This window comes from Crocodylus siamensis, chromosome 5 (genome assembly GCF_052110815.1).
Source record: "Crocodylus siamensis isolate JL-2025a chromosome 5, ASM5211081v1, whole genome shotgun sequence".
Taxonomy (NCBI): Eukaryota; Metazoa; Chordata; order Crocodylia; family Crocodylidae; genus Crocodylus; species Crocodylus siamensis.
Window position 1 is genome coordinate 51,229,765 of NC_143399.1, and position 18,986 is coordinate 51,248,750.

Consider the following 18,986-nt stretch of genomic DNA (forward strand, 5'->3'; position numbering starts at 1 on the left):
CATAAAGAGTAGCTGTTAAGTTTTTCTAATTTTTATTATATGTAATTTGCTGACTGGGTGTACTCCAATGTATACCACAATCACCAAAAGTTATGTGGGATATGAAGAGGCTGCGAATACTGTGGTTTCTGGAGTGGTGTCCTTGCAAATTCTGTTCTTAGTGTGCATATGCCTCATACAGTAAATACGTTTCCATTACCAAGCTTCACTCTGCTGGAGATGAAGTGAAGTTCTGCATTCTTGATATAGTGCACAAATGGCATTTTATTTGGATAGCGGAGGTATATTTCTGAAAGATTCTTTTCTACCTGGTGGCATTTGCTGACAAAGTGAAGAGGCAATCTGCATCCATCTAGAGATTATCAAGTGTATGTGGCTGCATAAGAATTTAGGCTAAGTACAAACAGTCAAAAAGGCACTGTGATTCAGTCTTCACAGATTAATTTAAGCCGAGTAGGTTGAACGAATAAGCAAGTGGACAGACATTTGCTTTTGATTCCAGAAATGCACATGCTTGCCAAATGCAGGCCAAAAGCCAAGGGGTGCTGAGCACACCTCCTTGTTCAGCTGGAGCAAACAGCTTGAGCCAAGGCTAGCCCACCCACCCTGTGAGTGGGAGGTTTATGAGGGAGGTGCAAAGTAATCCTGTGAGTCGACTTGAATCGGGGGGGATCTGGGACAGAAGTTCAATAAACTGATTTAACCCAGACCAGTTTAGTCTGATGCTACATCCATCCAGGTTTATCTTAAATCAGTTTCAGCCATTTTGAAAGCCATTCATCTGCTCTGAACTTCTGTTTTGTTACAGATTTGAACTGGTTTCTGATCACTTATACCAGTTTATTTGTAATTTCTGTCCCTAGCCTTAAGAGTTAGTCAGAAAAAATTTCCTTGGCCAGTCCTTTTGACTAAGTATAGCCGGTCAAAAGCCCAGGGCTGAATCAATTCAGTCTTTGCAGGTTAGTCTAAAGTGCATAGATTAAACTGATAAGCAAGTGAACAGACATTTACTTTTGGTTCTGGAAATGCAGCCACGTGCCTGCAGTGGCTGAAACCAAAAGCTGGTGGGTGTTAGAGCACACCTCCAAGCCTGCTGGCCACTGCCGAAGGGAAGCTGGAAGGGAAGCCTTCCCTGGCTTGCAGCAACCCTAACCGTGGTCTGCCTGGCTGGGGCATGGAGTGGAGGGGAAGCCCTCAGAGAATTTCCTCCCTACTTCCCACCCAAACGTAGAGCGGGGAGCTTGGCTAGGCCCCAGTCCAGCCTGGCACAATGAGGCAGAGAGGAGGATGGGGGTTTAAACCCCTGCCCTTGCCTGCACCGGGCCCCAGTTAGGGTCTGCCTGGTGGGGGCAGAGGGTGGGAGGAAAACCCTCAGAGGTTTTCCCCCTGCGTTTCCTGCCCAAGTGAAGAGCAGGGGGCATAGCCAGGCCTCAGCCCGGCAGCCTGGGGGCTTTTCTCCCACCCTCCAGATCCCGACTGGGGTTGGTGCAGGGGAGGGGGTTTAAAACCCCCTCCTCCCTGCCTCAGCCTGCTGGGCTGGGCTGGGGCCTGGCCACAGGCATGCTCTCTGCTGAGCAGGGGAAAAGCCTGGGAGGGGTTGCGTCCCTCTGTCAGGCAGACCCTGGCTGGTTTCTGGTGCCAGGTTCCTCCCCCACCACCCTCTTCTCAGCCAGCTAGGGAGCAGAGAAGTAGAACAGACAGCACAATCCAGGGCTGCAAAGCATCCTAGGATGCTGGGGGACTGTGAGTTAACTTGAACTGGGAGGAGGTCCAGGACAGAAATTGCATAAACCAGTTTGACCTGAATCAGTTAAGTCTGCTACTGCATCCAACCAGGTTTATCTTAAACCAGTTTCAGCCATTTTGAAAGCAGTTTAAGTGCACTGAATTTCTGTTCTGTTACAGGATTAAACTGGTTTCTGATCACTTAAACCAGTTTATGTGTAACTTCTGTCTGTAGCCTTTTTTGGGTTCAATAGTTGCTGCTGCTTCTGTGCAATAATGCCATATTTAAGAGGTGTACTGCAACAATGTGAAGCTCAGCCCACATCCACTACTTACTATTTCCTCAGTGTAGGCCTTCATAATGAATTCCAGTTTTTGAGGAGCTGTCCTGTAGTCACCCATTAAGTAGAACTGCTCAGGCCCACTTCAAGTAAACAAACCAATTCTCAACTAGAATGCCATAGCACCCTGGGGTACTTTGAGATCCTTTCAAGGGTCTACAGGGTCTACACAATGGTAGCACTGTTTGGTGTGCTACACATGCTTCTTCACAAGATAAACCCAGAGATTTCAAATAGGAATCAACTTTGTTAAAAACCATTCTGACCTGCTGGGGTCTTTTAGGACATTTTTTGACGTACGTGTGATACAGCAACCAGCACTGCGTTGAGTGCATTTATATAAATGGCAAAATGCATGTGAGCACTGAGAAAATGGCGGTGGCATGCTTTTGAACTAAAACGCACCACCGCCATTTTCCCAGCACTGGTCTGCATTTTGCTGTTTATACAAATGTATGTGAGGCAGCGCCAGACATGCATCGGCTTGCATGCAGAGCAGACTCGATCAGTTGAGTCTGCTGCAACATGCTGGATCTTGGCTGCGTTGCGGCACAATAAAGTATGTATCTAAATGCCCTCTGCATTCTGTTTCAACAGAAAAAAAATGCTCTCTTTTTTTTTTTTTTTTCCCATAATCAAAAAATGAGCAAAAACAGAGCTGGCGTTCTCTGAAGTGTGCCTTAAGTCTAATGAGGGGTGGTTTGAGTTAACAGAGGAACTTGTGTACACACCTGATGCCTGTAGCTATTTTGTCTTCAGACTTCTACCCCTTCAGCATTCATCTTTAGAGGAGTATACTACTATTAAGATTGGCTTTCTTCAATATTTTCATTAATGCAAAGCTTCATAAATTTCTGAACTACAGGACAGTGCTGGGGCTATCATTTTGAGATATTGGATGTTGGTTACTGTAACTAACCATACAGGATAAGTTGTAATCAAAAGTAATGAAGCATGAAAACTGCCTGGCTTAAAAGGAGTCTAAGTGCTGTTGTGGCTTGGAGGAAAAATGGGCTGGCATTCAGAAGGGAGTCTGAGTTGTAGTGTTTCCCCATTCCTTAACCCTTACCATTGTTGGCCCACTATTGAAGACTAATGTGTGCTGAGGTGTTATATGGTGTGTTAAATTGAATAAAGATCAAATTAGTGAACAAGGTGTTGGTGCAGAATTTTTGATAGCAGGTTGGGAGGGGATGGAAGAAAAGCATGGGAGGAAGTTCAGGCAACTTCCTGAGAAGAAGCAAGAGGAGTGGGAAAGACTGGTTATGTAAAACACTCTCTAAATTTGCAGTGGGATTTGAGCATTTACTTGGAAGATTTTGGCTTAGTCTTAAGCAATTCAAAGATCCTCAGCCAGGGTGGAAAGGGTGGATAACTGAACTCAAGAGAAGAGATGGATTGCTGAAAAAGGACATTTGGCTCTTGTAAGGGATGAGACTTTTTTCCTCCACTGGCATGAGAAGTAATGGAACAACGATTGTTCTGGGAGAGAGAGCAGTATTCCACATTTATTCAGCCTGGTCTCATTCCTTGCAGTACCTTGTTGATTTGTTTTCCTGGTATTTTTACCAGGAAATGTAAACGTTTTTTCCCCCCCTTTCTTTCAGTTCCGGGTATTCACAGCTCCCTTCCATAAGGTAGGCTTTGCAGATTTCTGGCTGGCCGATCAGCTCAACAGCCTAGCTGTGATACTTATGGACCTCGAATACATGATCTGTTTCTACAGCTTTGAACTGCAGTGGAACAACAATGCTGGACTTGTGGCTGTCACAGGTATAGTAGTGATTAGGGAGAAGATGAGATGGTTATATGTATGATCACACTGTATAAATAGCTTGGAAAATCTTGAGGATGCAGACTGAGAATTCTCACAGACCTTGATCTCTTTCAGAAAAAAATTACCAATAACATAAATTATTTCAGTGTAACTGGTGTTTCTTCTAAACACAGTCCCAAAAATGTAATTTTTCTATCTCTTATAACCTTCCTGAAATACCCCAGTTTACCAATCTGACAGTTATAGCCTGATGCTAAGACAGGTGTGACCTTTGTGTATTTGCCAAAAGATTTTGAAGTGTGTTTTCTCAAATAGAAAGAAAAAGCAATTTTCAAGGCACTGGTAAGTTTTTGTTTCATTTCATTTTGTTTTTTTTCCACACAGGTTCCCAACTGTTCAATTATACTTAGCTTGTAGCTGTTGCTTAGTGCTAAAATGAGTCCTATAAAGTGGTCCACCAGGACTGCAGAATCTAGAGGGAGAATGTTCTGATGAGGAATTTTTTTCCCTGGCAGTTACCCTGAGGGTTTTCTTTATTCCTAATATACCCCTGTGAGTCCCCTCTTGGCTTATCACTATTTTTCGAGGGTTTGTCATACTTCCTGAAGGTCAGTTAGGGATCTTTTTTCAGCTAGAAGAGTTGGGGTGGGAGAGAGGGAGAAGGGCAGTGCACAGCCTGCATCCATATTATTTCCAGCCGGGTTACAAGAAGTGATGTCTGAATTCTAACTGGTCCTCCTGGTGGCAAAATGCTAACTTTGTGCCCCGGAGACAGTGTGCACTCTTTTATTTTTAACCAGCAACTACTGACACAGTTTTGTCAGTGAGTTCTTTAACATTTATTGAGAAATTTTGCAACATGATTTCTGTCTGCATTGGCATTAGCTTAATTTCTTCATTCTGGCGTATTTCAAAACTTTTCATTTAGCCATGTTGGGGTCCCAGTCTAAAACTCTTCCCTATAGGCTGGACTTTAAATAAATAACATCTATTAATAAAACAAGCAAATGGGTAGATTATATATTCCATCAAGCAGAAAACTAGAATAAGGGTGCAGTGCCTCTGGGAGAAATATTGACTAACAGATCTATTTCCATTGGGTTGAGAAAATAAAGTTTTTGCATATTGATGGCCTGAATTTTTTCAAGTGTGTTTATTGAAAAGCAGGTCCTTAGTGGCTAGTTAAAAACAGGTTCAAGAATGTAATAATATACCTAGGAATTTATATGTTACTCCTGAATTTTCTGCTAAATGATGGTATGTTTTCTTTTGGAGGCACAAACTCAGATTCTTTGGCTATATTTAAAGGGATACATTGAACTTGAAATCAGCCTTTTTTAAGTGATAAAAAGGAAGTTTCATATACTCTGTACCTTCCCTTGAGTACGCCTGCTCAGTTTCAGGGAAGTCTCCTATATGTTTATGGAATTCAGTGTAGACGAGGTTCTCTTGTCATTCCTTTCCCCCTCAGTTTCTGTATGGAAATAACCACATAAACAGGAGAAATGGTAACACAGATGATTGCGTGCTGGCAAATATACAATGTTAGAGAACAAATACTTAAATTTTTATCTTCTGCTTATGATAATTTTAGAAGTTTGTAAAATTGGAATTTTTTTTTTCTGACTGAAGGGTGATGCTTATCTCCTTAAAATCTTGCATTGAGCTGTCATGTCATTAGAGGGTGGAACATTTGGGGCCAGATCCTATACTACCTCCGTAGTCTTAGACACCTAAATGTGATCATGGTCCACCCCACTTAGGTGCTCAAATAAATATTAATGCAAAAGGTAGATGAGTCTTCATCCTCTTCCTTGCAGTTTTCTGAGACCTAGCTTTAAAGCTAAGACTATGGCATATATCAAAAAATAGGCCTGTTAACAGTATTCTGGGGGCTCAAGCAAGGTGAAATAAAATTGCATTTCAGCACCTAAGGCCACTTAATGAGGCAAAGAGGATTTTTTAAATTTTTTTTTCCACATGAATTGAAATCTGTTTCCTCTTGCAGAGCGCAAGATTTGTAACAGCTACTCCTACGGAGTGCGAGCAGTTGTCCAGTGTATCCCTGCTTGGTTGCGATTCATCCAGTGCCTGCGCCGTTATCGTGACACCAAACGGGCCTTTCCTCATCTGGTTAATGCTGGCAAATATTCTACCACATTCTTCATGGTGACATTTGCAGCCCTCTACAGCACTCACAAAGGTACTGGATTTGGTTATTTCTCAAAGCTGTGGAACATCCGTATTGCCTTGTCTGCCTGTGTTCCTCAGTCTTGTTTCTCCCTTTTGGGATTTTTTTAGGTTCTGACTTTTGAGGGAGACACAACTATGACTGGTGCAAATCACTTCCTTACATGAGGATGAAGTAAAGTGTGACAGATAGATATAAGAGATATAACAATGCAGTAGAACTGACTAGTGTGGGCTGAGCTACTGTAAGTCATTGTTAAAATCATTTAACTTTAAATTCCAATTCTGGCATTAAGTTAGTCTTGCACTGGCTTTGGAAACTTAGTGAAATGGGACTCTTTTAGCATTCATTCATGGTGAACTGCCATCTGTCATTTTTTCCATTAGTTTTCCTCTAATAAAATGTTAATAAAAGAAATTACCTAATGAGGGGCAGTAGGATTTGCCTTCCTCTCCCCAAAGTGGGAATTAAGAATTCTGGCTTTCTGTTAAAATAAATATGAAACCTGTATTTTGGGGAGGAGGAGCACATATGCAGTTTTTAATAGACAACCTTTTACTGCACTCTGCCGCCTGAGAGAATTATTTCAAGGTTTTCATTACAAATTGCTGGCATACTCATATGATTATAATCGGGTTTACAGTGCCAATGGAGAATTTTTAAGGTGAGAGCTCCTTTTAATGAGCCCTTCTTTTAAAAAAGATCCAAAACTCCTAATTGCCTGTACATTTTTGGCTGTGAATGGAGACTGATTTTTTTTTTGACTGACTGTCTAGGAAATGGACTGACTTCCTGGAGTACATAACAGATACTGGTCCCTTGAAACTGGAGGGGTACTATGCTGGAGAAAACTAAACAGAGTTGGCCTATGATTTGTGAAGTGGGAAAATATGTACAGTACTAAGAAAAAGCTCTCTCTGGGCTTCATGTGTATTTTTAGCTGTTTCTTTCTCAAGCTGAGAAAGCGTTTCCAACCCATTTAACTGCAGATTGAGCTCCCTCTAGTTCTGTATCTCCGTGGAAACGGCAATTACTTGATTGTGTGCTTATTGTGAAGGAAAAAGCTTTTAGTTTCTGCACTTCAGGCAGTCATCTTGCCTTTCATTGTTCTTTTTCCCCTAAGTCCTATGTCAGTCAAACGCATTATTCTTTCCACTGAAATACATACTTTTGTATCTGCAGAAATTAGCAACTGCACACATTTATTAGCCAGTCACTCATTGTTGTATAGGGTCAGAGGCGGGGGTAATGGTTGAAAAATAAGAATTATACAGAGATTACTTCAAACTATTAAGTTATTTTCTTTCAGGTAGATTCTAGGATTATTAGAAAACCTTGCTGATGACCTGAAAAAAGATTCTAGCCTGAAATAAGTAGAGGTTTGAAAGTCATATGAACAAAATGCAAGCCCTGAGAAATATAGCATAGTGTTAGTATAAACTATCTGAAGGCTTAAAGTCTAATAATATTCATAGGTGTGTTCTCTGTCTGAGTGTACATGCATAACTTTGCTTAGAAAGGTTCAGTAGCAAACTTTAATCGGTGTCCCATGTTTTGTCCCCTTGCTTTTCTCACTGTTGTATCCAAAATATTGCCTCCCATGTGAGGATTATTTTCTCACATATAGCCTGCACACTGATATAACCCGCACCAATGTATAGCCTATGGAAAATTGTATTTTTGGAAAATAGTCCATGTATAGAGCACACCCATGTATTCCCTGCACCTGATAGTGTCAGTGTCGGGGGGCGATTTTAAGCCTATTAAGCCTGAGAGTTGCTGGCCCCAGCTGCGGGTGCTCGCTGCCAGCGTGCGAGAACTGGGCTCTCACCACTTGCCTGCAGCTGCCCCCCAAGACATGGCCACAAGCACAGCTGCCCCGTTGGAGCTCAGGCACCAGGCAACCCCCACCGGGGCGTGCTGTGCAGCTGTGGAGGAGCACAGTTGGGTACGAGGCTCCCGCATGTGGCGGGAGGGAGGCAGCACGGGCTCTGCAGGGCACAGCCACTGGAGCCAGAGCTGGAGCTGGAGCCAGCTAAAAGTGGTGCTAATTGCTGCAGGGGAGGGGAGGGATGAGGAGCTGCGAGCAGGGAGGGGAGGCAGCCCCGCTCGCCGCCGCCAGCTGCGCTCAAGCCAATCCCGCTGGGGCTCGCTGCCGCCATGACATCAGCCCACAGCTGGGGATGGGTGGGCACAGTGCGGGCAGCAGCAGGGCCAGGGGCTCGCACTCACAGGCCGGGTCTGCTCCATGCCTTGGCCCCGGTCTTGGGGCTCCCCCCAACAAGTCCTTTGCCCGGGTCCTCCGCCCCTGGCCCGCAGCACCCCAAGGCCCGCAGGCACGGCCCCCACGCCTGCCTCAGCAAGGCGGGTTTTTCACACCTAAATCTAATTTTCATTAAAGACTGTTCTAAAGACTCTGCATAGCGTACACCCATCTGTTATGTTTGTAAAAATTTGCGTAGTGCGCGGACTATATGTGAGAAAATACAGTACCTGCTTAACTGCTTTTTTTCCCCTTTACAACTCTTCCCATGTTGGCATTAAAGCCCAGTTAAAATTCCAGCTCTTAAATCAAGCAACTTCAGGCATAACATCCTGGCTTTAATGCTTAAGTGAACTTGCCACATCTTCATTCAGGAATTTTTTTTGTCTCCGTAGGGGTGTTCTGAAAAAGGCAATTGGTCAGGTGCAAGAGAAAAATTTCCAGAATGCTCCTATTTAATATGAATTTGACCGTCTCCTGGTCTGTTTAAATTTTGCTCCTGTGCCAGTGTTGCTTACTGAGATTTTCATTGCTAACATGCGTAATTTGTGCTTTTCAAATCTCATGTTGAGTAGGTTGAGGAAGGTGTTCACAAGCTGTGGGGACAGGGCTTGTTCAAGTTGCTGAGAGTCTTGTGACTTCTTAATAATCACAGCTTGTCTCTGGATCCAGTGTGCAATGAGAAGTCAATACTGTTGCTACTAGTATTCTTTTTGCCAGAGCCCCCCAAAGGATTGACATGGTCTGATTTGGTATCAAGTGAACTTTAATAGTAATCCGTAAGCTTTATTACAGGCTTTCTCCCTATAATACTACCTGGTAAGCAGTTCCTTGGGCATTACAACAGCGACCTTCAGTGGTACCGGCATCAGATCTTCTGCTGGGTGTGTGGGATGCTAGTTTCTGGAACCCATGTTGTTCAAACAAGATTTCCAAGGTTGCTCTCCAGGGTGGCAACACAAAACTCACGTGTTCCTTTGTTTGTCCGTCACTTCTGTAATTTCTCTCATCCCAAATTGTCCAATCCCTTGACTCCTGTGCCAAGCATTCCTTATATGGTGCACAAATCCCCTGGCACTGTACCAGCCACATTCCTTATAGGGAAACTGTTATTCCTTGTTCAACTAGTGCCCAGTCACAGCACTCACATCTCCCAGTGCCACAGAAGGTGCTCTGTTCAATTTGGTTGTTTGGTTCTGGGAAGGCCTGGACTATGGCTAAAAGCCTTAGCATAACTAAGTTTGCCCGCTACAAATATCACATAGCTGTTGGGCTCATTCAGAATTGCTTGGAAGCCAAGTGGCCATCATAAAAATCTTTTAAAATCAATAAATGAAATCTTGCTACTCTAACATGTGAAATAATTTATTAAAAATGACAGAACGAAACCCTAACACACACCCTGGAAACCTTGCACCATCTCATTAGTTCTGTGGTACATGCTGTACCTGTCAAGACTGCAGACTTGTGGCTATGCTTAGATTTTCAGTTCCTATCGGTTGGAAGTTAGTTGGCTTATTTTTGTACTATCTGACTTGATATCACCTGAAAGCTAGTTGCACTTCATTCCCAGACTTGTTTTTTCTCTGGATGGGTATGGTGCATGGGAACACTCACCCAGAATAATCAAAAGCTGGGTGGATTGACTTGAATCAAATGACTGTACTTTCTTACATATGGTGTGCCCCCAAATAAAACATGTATCTTGTTTTTTGGAAGGCAGAATGTATTTCTTTTCCCAGCATCATGGCAAACTGTGAGACAGTCCTTTTGGGACCATAGTGTCCGGGAGGTATGACCCTAAGAAGTTCCTGGTACTAGCTGCCTCACCCAGGCTGTCTCCTGGGATGCCAGACTTCTTGGACATTCTGTTTCCGGGAGGACTTATTCTGTTGCACAAGGTTAGGCCCCAGACCCTTCCAAGTTCAGTAGCAAGATGGTTAGTTCTTTACTGTAAATGGTTCTTCATTTCCAGGAATTTATATAAAGTGTTGTTTCCACATCACAAACATCCTCAAGATACTACCAACAGTTCACTTGCTGCTTTGGGCACAAACTACACTGTTCAGCCAATAGCTGTGGCTGTGAGATGGTTAACACAAGATTCTGTTCTTTCAGTTTGCTGAGCAAATACAATCAGCATCTGTCTTGGCAGCTGCATGGGATGCACACTGTCTCCTAGGGGTGCCTATTTTGCAGCAAAGAAAACGGTTTTCCCACTTAACACACTCCAGTTTTGATTTTGGGGGGAAAGGTGCATATTATATGTGAGAAAATACAGTAATTTAAATCACCAATTGGAAAGCTGTGAGTCAAGTAATTGATTTTAAACAACATTTCCATTTGTGTATCTCACTTTCTAAAGAGAAGTATATGTAGATTTAAAGTTAAATAGACCTTTGATACTAGTTCTGGTACAAAATTTGGCTACCTAGGAGTGGTGAGACTATGTAGAGGGACAGGCTGGGAATTACAAGGTAAATCAGTATTTTTTTATGAGTTGAAGAGAGCAAGTTTTCATGGTAGATCATGTCACAAATATTCATCATTTGAGAAGTGAGCAACTTGGAGCTTAAGCAGAGAAAGGTTGTAAGCTATGAGTCTGTGGATGACCCTCAGGAGGCACAAGATATTTTCTGCAGTTGAAGGCTGTATTCCAGTGCCTGTGGTAACTCCTAGGCTGTGGAAGGAAATCGCATGCAAACTGGTATAAGTGATTGGAAAACAATTCAAATCTGTAACACAGCAGAAGCTCAGTGCATATAAACTGCTTTCAAAATAGCTAAAACTGGTTTAAGATAAGCCTGGATGAATGTAGTTTCAAACTTGATTCATTTAGGTTAAATTGGTTTATCAAACTTCTGTCCCAGATCCCCTCCAGATACAAGTTAACTCAGTCCCTCAGCATCCCAAGATGCTTTGCATCTCTGCTGCAAACCCCAGCCTTGCAGCATGGGTAAGCTAGTCTTGTCTCAAGATGTCTACTCCAGCTGAGCAGGGAGGCATGTTCTAGCACCCCTGGCTTCTGGTTTGGACCACTGCAGGCTTGTGGCTGCATTTCCAGAATCAAAAGTGAATGTCTGTTCACTTACTTATCAGTTCAATCTACACAGCTTAGACTAACCTGTAAAGACTGAATCGATTCAGCCTCGGGTTTTTTGACTGTCTGTACTTAACGCTAGACTCTTGCATCCAGCATCAAATCTTAAAATAGAGTGCATGACCTCTTGTGCCTTGTCTGAAAAGTTTGGCCTCCTGAGCTAGATGTATCTATATAAATTAAATTTCTTATTTCAGAGGCCAGATCTGGAGGCCAGATCATTACAGTCTACAAGAGAAGAAAACAGATGGAAACAATGGTCTGAAAGCTTTTGAAGTTGGAACAGGCAATGATGCATAAACCATAAAGTGAAGATGATGATGATGATGACAAAAAGTTATAAAAAATAAAAAAACAAAATTAATCTTCCACAGTGAAGCGCAGATTCAAATAGTTCTCCTTCATTGTTCGTACAGAAAATCATGCAGCCTGTAACTTAGTTCTTGATACACTCACAGATTCAGTATACATTATGACCATAAACTGCATCCAACTGGAGGGCTTGGTGGCAACATGGTGGAGCTACTCATGGTGGGGTAGCTCCTATGAAATACCATGGTGTGGCAAGCTCCAGAGTTAGGCAAGTATAGGGCACCTCAAAACCCTAGTCCCCACTGCCTTGTGGATACTCCTGGGTTGGAGAAAGACTAAGAGACATCACCGTGAAGAAACACATCCTCTCTGAGGCATTAGGCAGTTAGCATCAGCTGTAATATATTTGCTCATCCAGTGTAAGTACAATATGCAGGTTGTATTGTATGTTATTTGCACATGCCCCTGTTTTTTTTGTAGTCATGTTAGCTGTGATCACTAGTTTGTACTAATTCTAGCTGTAGCCTATAGATCGTCCAGATCAGGTTAAAAATTAAATTACTAGAGGTGCACCGAGACATCGGTCTGATATCAGATCGGTACCGATATAAAGAAAATTTGTTGTATTAGATATTGGCCCAATGGAGGCTGATAATTTGGCCAATAAATGCCCGTGCTGCACACAGCCACAGCACAGCATGGAGCAGAGCTGGCAGCATGGAGAACTGCCTCCAGCTGGTAAACCAGAAGGGGAGAGGGGAGGGAAGAGGCATGGTGGGACAGATCAATGCCCCTGTGGTGAGGGAGGGGGAAGGGGCAGGTGCTGCCTGGGTAGGGGTGTGGGACGGAGGTGCAGCTTGTGGGACAGAGGCAGTTCCCACCGTTGGTTGCACCCCTGGAGAGCAAAGAAGTGTGCGCCCCCTGGGTCTGGGCTGGGGATGGGCTGGAGCCGGGGCTGCATGGGGCTTATCTCTGCAGGGGCTGGGCTCAGAGCAGGCACCAGCAGCGCTGGGAGGGCCTGAAGCCACCCCAGATTTCACCGCTGCTCCTCTCCCAGCCCCGCACCGCCAGACACAACCTGGCTCCATGTCCCACCTCCACCCACGCACTGGGAAGAGCCGAGGTTGCTCCAGGTGCAAGATGGCAGCTGTGGCATTGGAAGTGGAGCTGCAGCCAAATTTGGGGTGGCTGCAGACCCCTTCCAGTGCCCACTCCAAGCCTATCCCCACTGAGAAGAGCCCCATGCAGCTCCAGAAGAGCTTCAGAGTGGGCAATGGTGGCACTGGGAGGGGGCTTCAGCCACACCAAATTTCACTGCAGCTCTGCTCCCAGTACTGCTGCTGCCGCCAGCCACCCGGCACAGTCTTGGCTCTTCCCAGTGCATGGATGGAGGCAGGACATGGAGCCTGGCTGTGCCTGGTGGCGTGGGGCTGAGAGCAGAGCGGCGGTGAAATTTGGGGTGGCTGCAACCCCTCCCAATGCTGCTGGTGCCTGCTTCAAGCCCAGCACCGGCTCCAGCCTTCCTGCCCGCTCCATGCAGATCTGAGGGTCACATACTCCCCCTTCCCCTCCCGCCCTCTTGGGGTGCCAGCAGTGGCGGGAACTACCCTGCCATGAGCTGTGCCTCTGTCCCATACCCCCACCCTGCCTGGGCAGCCCCTGTCCCCTGCCTCCCTCACCACAGGGGCATTGATCTGCCCCCCCCCTTCCCCCCCCCTCCCAAATCCCTTCCCTCCCCCCTTCCCCTTCCCCTGCACTGGACTTACTAGTTGGAGGCAGCTGTATATCAGATATTAGATTGGTATTGGCTGATATGCCTCCTTAAATATTGGGTATCAGCCCCCAAAATCTCTGTCAGTTCATCCCTAGAAATTACATCTGAGTTAAGGGTGCTGGAGAAGTCCTACGACTCAAATTAACTGCGGTGGACAAAAGGCTTTGAAGGAGAGCCTCCCAGGAGCAGTAAACACTAAGAATCTGTGGGAAGAATTCTCAGTACTTTTGTACTTCATGAAGGAATGAAGATGGCAAGGAAGCCTCATTGTGTAAATATGGTCTCACTGAGTATGTTTACACAGTCAAATATATGTGTGAGTGCAGCATGGTTGGGCATCCTCATATTAGCTTTAAGCTACCTAGCAACTGACATGTATGCGAGATGCCTGATGGGCTGTATTTGGGCTTGGTAGCCTCCACTGATGTTTGTGCCGTCATGCCTGCACTACTAATGATCAGGGCCAGGTAGCTTAAAGCTAGCATACATATGCCTACCCATGCTAGTCATACCTTCACATTGTTGTATTGATATTACCTTTACATAGCCAGGGATTGTTGTATTTAATCCTTACCAGAACTAAGGTATCTTCCAGGTTCTTGCAGTCTGTGGGAATGATTAAGGGCTGGTCTTCATCAGAAACTTTTGCTAGTATAATGAGGTTTATTAGGGAGGAATGTGATTGATTTTTGCAGCATTTTTATTCTGGTAAGTCCTAGTGTACATGTATAAGTTATACTAGCAAAAAAGTACTTTGGCTGGTATAACTGCTTCCATCTGGACAAGTGTTATAAGCTATGCCAACCAGGTTTTTTGCTGGTATAAACTGCACCTGTGCTGGCAAACCTTTTTCTTTTTTTTCCTTTCTCTCATTCAGTTATAGGTTAGTCTGACTTGTGAAATATGGTGCTGTATTTAACCTGATGTGATCATTTATTTTTGTAGCACAAAAAAAAATAAATTAGCAGCTGTACTGAAAAGTATATTCTGCTTTTTTGCTACACGTTAAAAGTGAGTAGTAGTTGCTGTTTAGTGTTGGCATGATTTTTTTAAATAAAGAAATACCACCTGCCTTGCTGTTTTGTTCCTGCATTGTCACATACTGAAAAACACCTACCTGCTGTTTTGTTCACAGTTCTGTTAAGTGGACCTAATTTGTAGTATCTTCTCAGAAAACACAGATCTAGTCTGAGTTTGAATAAATAAGTTCCTTGAGTTGCATTATTGTCATTTACCCGCTGCTCTGCCTGTTTTCATATTTTATACTATTTGCTGCTGTAATATGTATGTTTCTACATTAACCTTGATTTTTCATCAATGTCATAAGTAGTAACAATTGCCCCAGATTAAAATTAGCAGTATGAAGTTTTACCTTTTTACCGAAGTAAAAGATGTAGTGATTTAAACTGCATTTTTGTTGCTTTATTTGAATACCTGTGCCCAACAGAGTTATTGTGGCCTAGGTTTTATTCAGCTATTAATTAACCTCTGCTGAGCTCTTCCAGAATTAATCCACATGGTTTGGAAACTTGAGTCATCACTCCTTCTTTCATACCGCTCCCAATGCCTTTTCCAGTTGATCAAATAATAAGAATGCTGAAAGGGTTCCTGTCAGAAGCTTGGAAAATATGGTGGGGATTCCCTGGTCTGTTTTAAGCCATTATAACTTCCACCCACTTCTTTAATTAAGCAGTCTAAGTAACAGGCAGTAATTAAAATTTATAGAAGATAAGTAGACAGCTGCATCATAAGAGAGGTGCTACTTCTGTCCAAGATTTTACTGTTTCTTAAGTGATTTTATCCCTCTGAAGCTCTGCTTTGTTTCTGAAAATGTGAACTAGTTTAAAAACGTGGCTCACATGACCTCATCAAAAGCACAGCAAAAACGAATAAGTAATCTTTAGAGTGACTGGATTTTTCAAGTTACAGAATGTGGCCACTTGTTACCATGGAGAGGAGCTTATAGCAGGGTTTGGACAGAAGAGTCGAGGCACAATATATGGGCCTGCTAGTTTTTCAGTCTCTCCTCCATCATTCTGATTCAGACAGCGCTACTTTTCCATGTGTCACGGGGCGGGGCCCAGGAGCGGCCATGATCTCTCCTGCGCCCCTACCATGCCAAATTGCCCTTCTGGCACCCTCGTCTCGCCCGCCATGTCTTTGCTGTTTATATAATATTAGTGGGAGGCTGCCTTTCCTGGGCTTCTCGGACCCGGTGCTCTTGCCCTCTACAGGTATCTCTTGGTGCACCCACCCTAGGGCATCGCATGGCTTCTTCTGCCCCCAATACCACGCCCAAGCCTTGCCGGTGTTCCGGACGTTCTTATGTCTGTATGCTTGCCCTTACCTGGGGGGTCTCAGTACGCGCACCCCCTCTCTCTGGGGTCTCTCAGTATGCGCGCCCAATATACTCACCCCTCCCGGGCTTCTGTTCACCCTCTCGCCCTTTTCCGGGCTTCTCTCCTATAAACGCCCTCTCTGGGGTCTTTCCAATATAAGCACCCCTCACCCGGGGCCTCTCCGGTATACACACCCTCTCCGGGGCCTCTCAATGTGTCCGCGCCCTCTCTGGGCCATTACCCGTGCGCCCTGCCCTTCCAGGCTCTTTAGACTTGCCCTCGCCCCTTCCAGGGGCTTCCCACTCTATTCGCCCTTGTCTGGGGCCTCTGCCGTATCCTCGTCTTCACCAGACACTCTAATCTTATGCTTGCCCTTTCCAGGGCCTCTCCAGTATACGTGCCCTCTCCAGCTTCTAATCGCGTGCTCAGCCCTCTCCGGCTTTTAACCGTGTGCTTGTCTCCGTCAGGTTCAGGTCCCTATCTGCATGTCCGCCCCTCTCCAGGCTTGTTCTTGCGCGCCTGCCCCTCTCCGGGACTTTTACCGTGCGCTCGCCCTTCTCCGGGACTCTGTGCCGGTAGGAGGCCAGTTGCTCACCCTGGAGCCTCCTATTCTAATCTGCCCTCCCTGGGGCTTCCTCTTCCCGTGTGCCTGCCCTCTCTGGGGCCTACGCTGCGCTTCTCGCGCTCCTCGCCCTCTCTGGGGCCTACACCCCACTGGGCAGAATACCGCCCCTCCCACAGGGCCAGGGTCACAGAATACCGCCCCTCCCACGGGGCCGGGGTCATGACACCCCACAACGTCGTGCCTCTCTCCGGCGCTCACCCGCAGTGCCAGCTCCAGCATCAATTGCTGTGCCCTCCCAGGGCACCCAGGACCCCCCCTACTCCACTGGGGAGCTCCTAATGAGGCCTCCTCCGTCCCCTACAGCCTCTCCCGGTCCTCCGGTATTACACAATCACCACAACAATGAACATAAAGCCATGAGCCCACCGGTTGTAACACAAAATCAGCCTACTGGCTATAACGTAAATTCTTTGCCACCTTAGCTCTCCTTCAAAACCTCCCTGTCAGGGTCCTCTCCACCCTGTACCATGATGTCGACGGTCAGGCTGCTCTGCTCTGCTTTGTTCTGCTCTGCAGCAAGACTCCCACTCCTCATGCCGTCACGCAAGCGATCAGGCTGCTCTGCCCCGCTCTGCTCTACAGCGGATCTCCCGCTGCTCAGGCTGCCAAAGGGGAACTGCTGCTAGGCTTTGGCCTGGGCTGTTTATAGAGGCCTGGCCCTGCCCCCTTCTGGTCATGTGACCAGCCTGGCTGCTCCGGCAACCAACACCTGTGCTGTCTCAGGGAGCTTCAGCAGCCCTTATTCCTAACGCCAGTAGCAGGCACCCTAGTGCCCTGCTACACCTCTCCCCCTCCCGGGGTTGAGCCTCCTTAGGAGCAGGGCGTGGGAGTGCCCCGCGACACCATGCTAACCTCCTTTCACTTCTATATGAAAAGACCTGTAGCCCAGCTATCTTTGCTGAGTTATGATGAATTTAGGAGTATAGCTACTCCTTAGAGTTACGTGATATAGTTGTGCCTCAGATGGGTTTGGTCTGAGCTCTCCGTGGTTTGTTGCCAGTTTCTACATTGTTGAATACACCAGGCTGATAGGTTATGGAGTATCCCAGATTGCATCCTGCAGTTTGTAGCATATTGGCTAGCCCTGTTCAGTTAATAAACTGATACATGGGGCTAGTAATTGTACAGTACACCAGTGTCTGACCTCTTCCCCCATGGCATGGATGCTGAAAGTTGCATAGAAGACAACTGCTAGAGAAATTAAGACAATCCCACAGTAACTAGGGATAACTTGACTAGAAGATTATTCTTTCAGCAGAAAGAATGGAAAGAGTTGGTAGGACAAGGTGAACTAAGATCCAGTTGTCCAGAGGCTATTAGTAAGACCATAGTCAAAATTACAAGAAGTATGTTGTAATGGAACTCTTTGTATGGAAAAGAATTTTTAATAGAAAACTGAAGTCAGTACTTGTCAGATCCTGTTTTCAAACTGCTATCTTGATCCAGTTTCCCAATTTCTCATCTGAATCTTTCCTCCAGTTAGAATTTGATTAACTGGATTGTTAGGTATCACTGGTTGATCCACAAGTAAGAGTGACCTATTGGAGAAATTCAAACTTATTTTAAAATGTATTGGTTTCTTTCTTCATATTTTTCATCTGGTTCGCAGTTGCATAATGTGCTAGCAACTCTAGAAAAGGAGCAAGTGGGAGGTGATGATTTGGAGCCAAAATGTGCAGTGTCTGTCACAGTAATTGTGAGCAGGGATGAATTTTGTCTGAAACCCTGTCCTCCCATGCCCAGGAGGGCTTCAGTAATGAGTTGTGTTCATTAGCCAGTCTTTCTAATCCTTTCAGTCAGGGGAGTAGCAGTGTCATTAGTGAAGAATCTGAGGCATTGCCATGGGCAAACATTTTCATCGTGGCCTTTGACCTTGTTCCAGCTTTGGCAATTGTGCCATTGCAGGACTGTTAGCTAGCTAGCTTGGCTTCTGAAAATTAAATTTCTAGGTCATCTAATTGCATAGGTACCCTTTCTGATGCCATGCTAGAGGGACTTACGAGTAGAATGGGGTGGGGGTGGGGGAAAGAGCAGCAACACAATAGAGTTTTGTTCAGGTTGCTGTGGGACCAAACTGTCTGTCCAAAGAGTCTACAGCTTGCCTAGAGCATGTAGTCCATGTAGAGGAAATGCAAGATGACTGAGGTCATAGCATATACTTAGTGGAGAAGATCTCCAGGGTATTATTAAGTATTTGTGGAACACTGCTAAACCCTGAAGGTCTGCCCAGCTAAGACACAAAATTCTAGAAGAAAGTTTTTCCTTCGTATCAGGTCTATCAGCATCAAATAAAACCCTTCACAGCGTTAGTACCTTGACAATAGGGAAGAAATCTTATTGTCCTACCAACAGAGTGATTGAATTCGTCTCAAGACTTGAGACAGTTGAATTTTAACAGCCGTAATTTCAAAAGCTCTTTCTATACTGCTTAATATAGTTTTCAGTTAATGGTGACCAGAAAAGTGACAGGATTAATGAACAGAGTATGAGAAGGAAGGATGATGTGGTTGTCTTTCATTTCATGAGCATTTAAGAAGGG

At 45.0% G+C, this 18,986-nt stretch overlaps 1 protein-coding gene across 1 annotated transcript in view; it reads left to right on the plus strand.

Annotated features, from left to right (window-relative positions):
• XPR1 (xenotropic and polytropic retrovirus receptor 1) overlaps window positions 1-18,986 on the plus strand; it is a 207,051-nt gene that overhangs the window by 165,681 nt on the left and 22,384 nt on the right. The window contains exons 10-11 of the mRNA XM_090047853.1: window positions 3,674-3,839; window positions 5,852-6,046. Of these exons, the coding sequence (XP_089903979.1) occupies window positions 3,674-3,839; window positions 5,852-6,046 (361 nt within the window). The remainder of the gene's footprint in view (window positions 1-3,673; window positions 3,840-5,851; window positions 6,047-18,986) is intronic.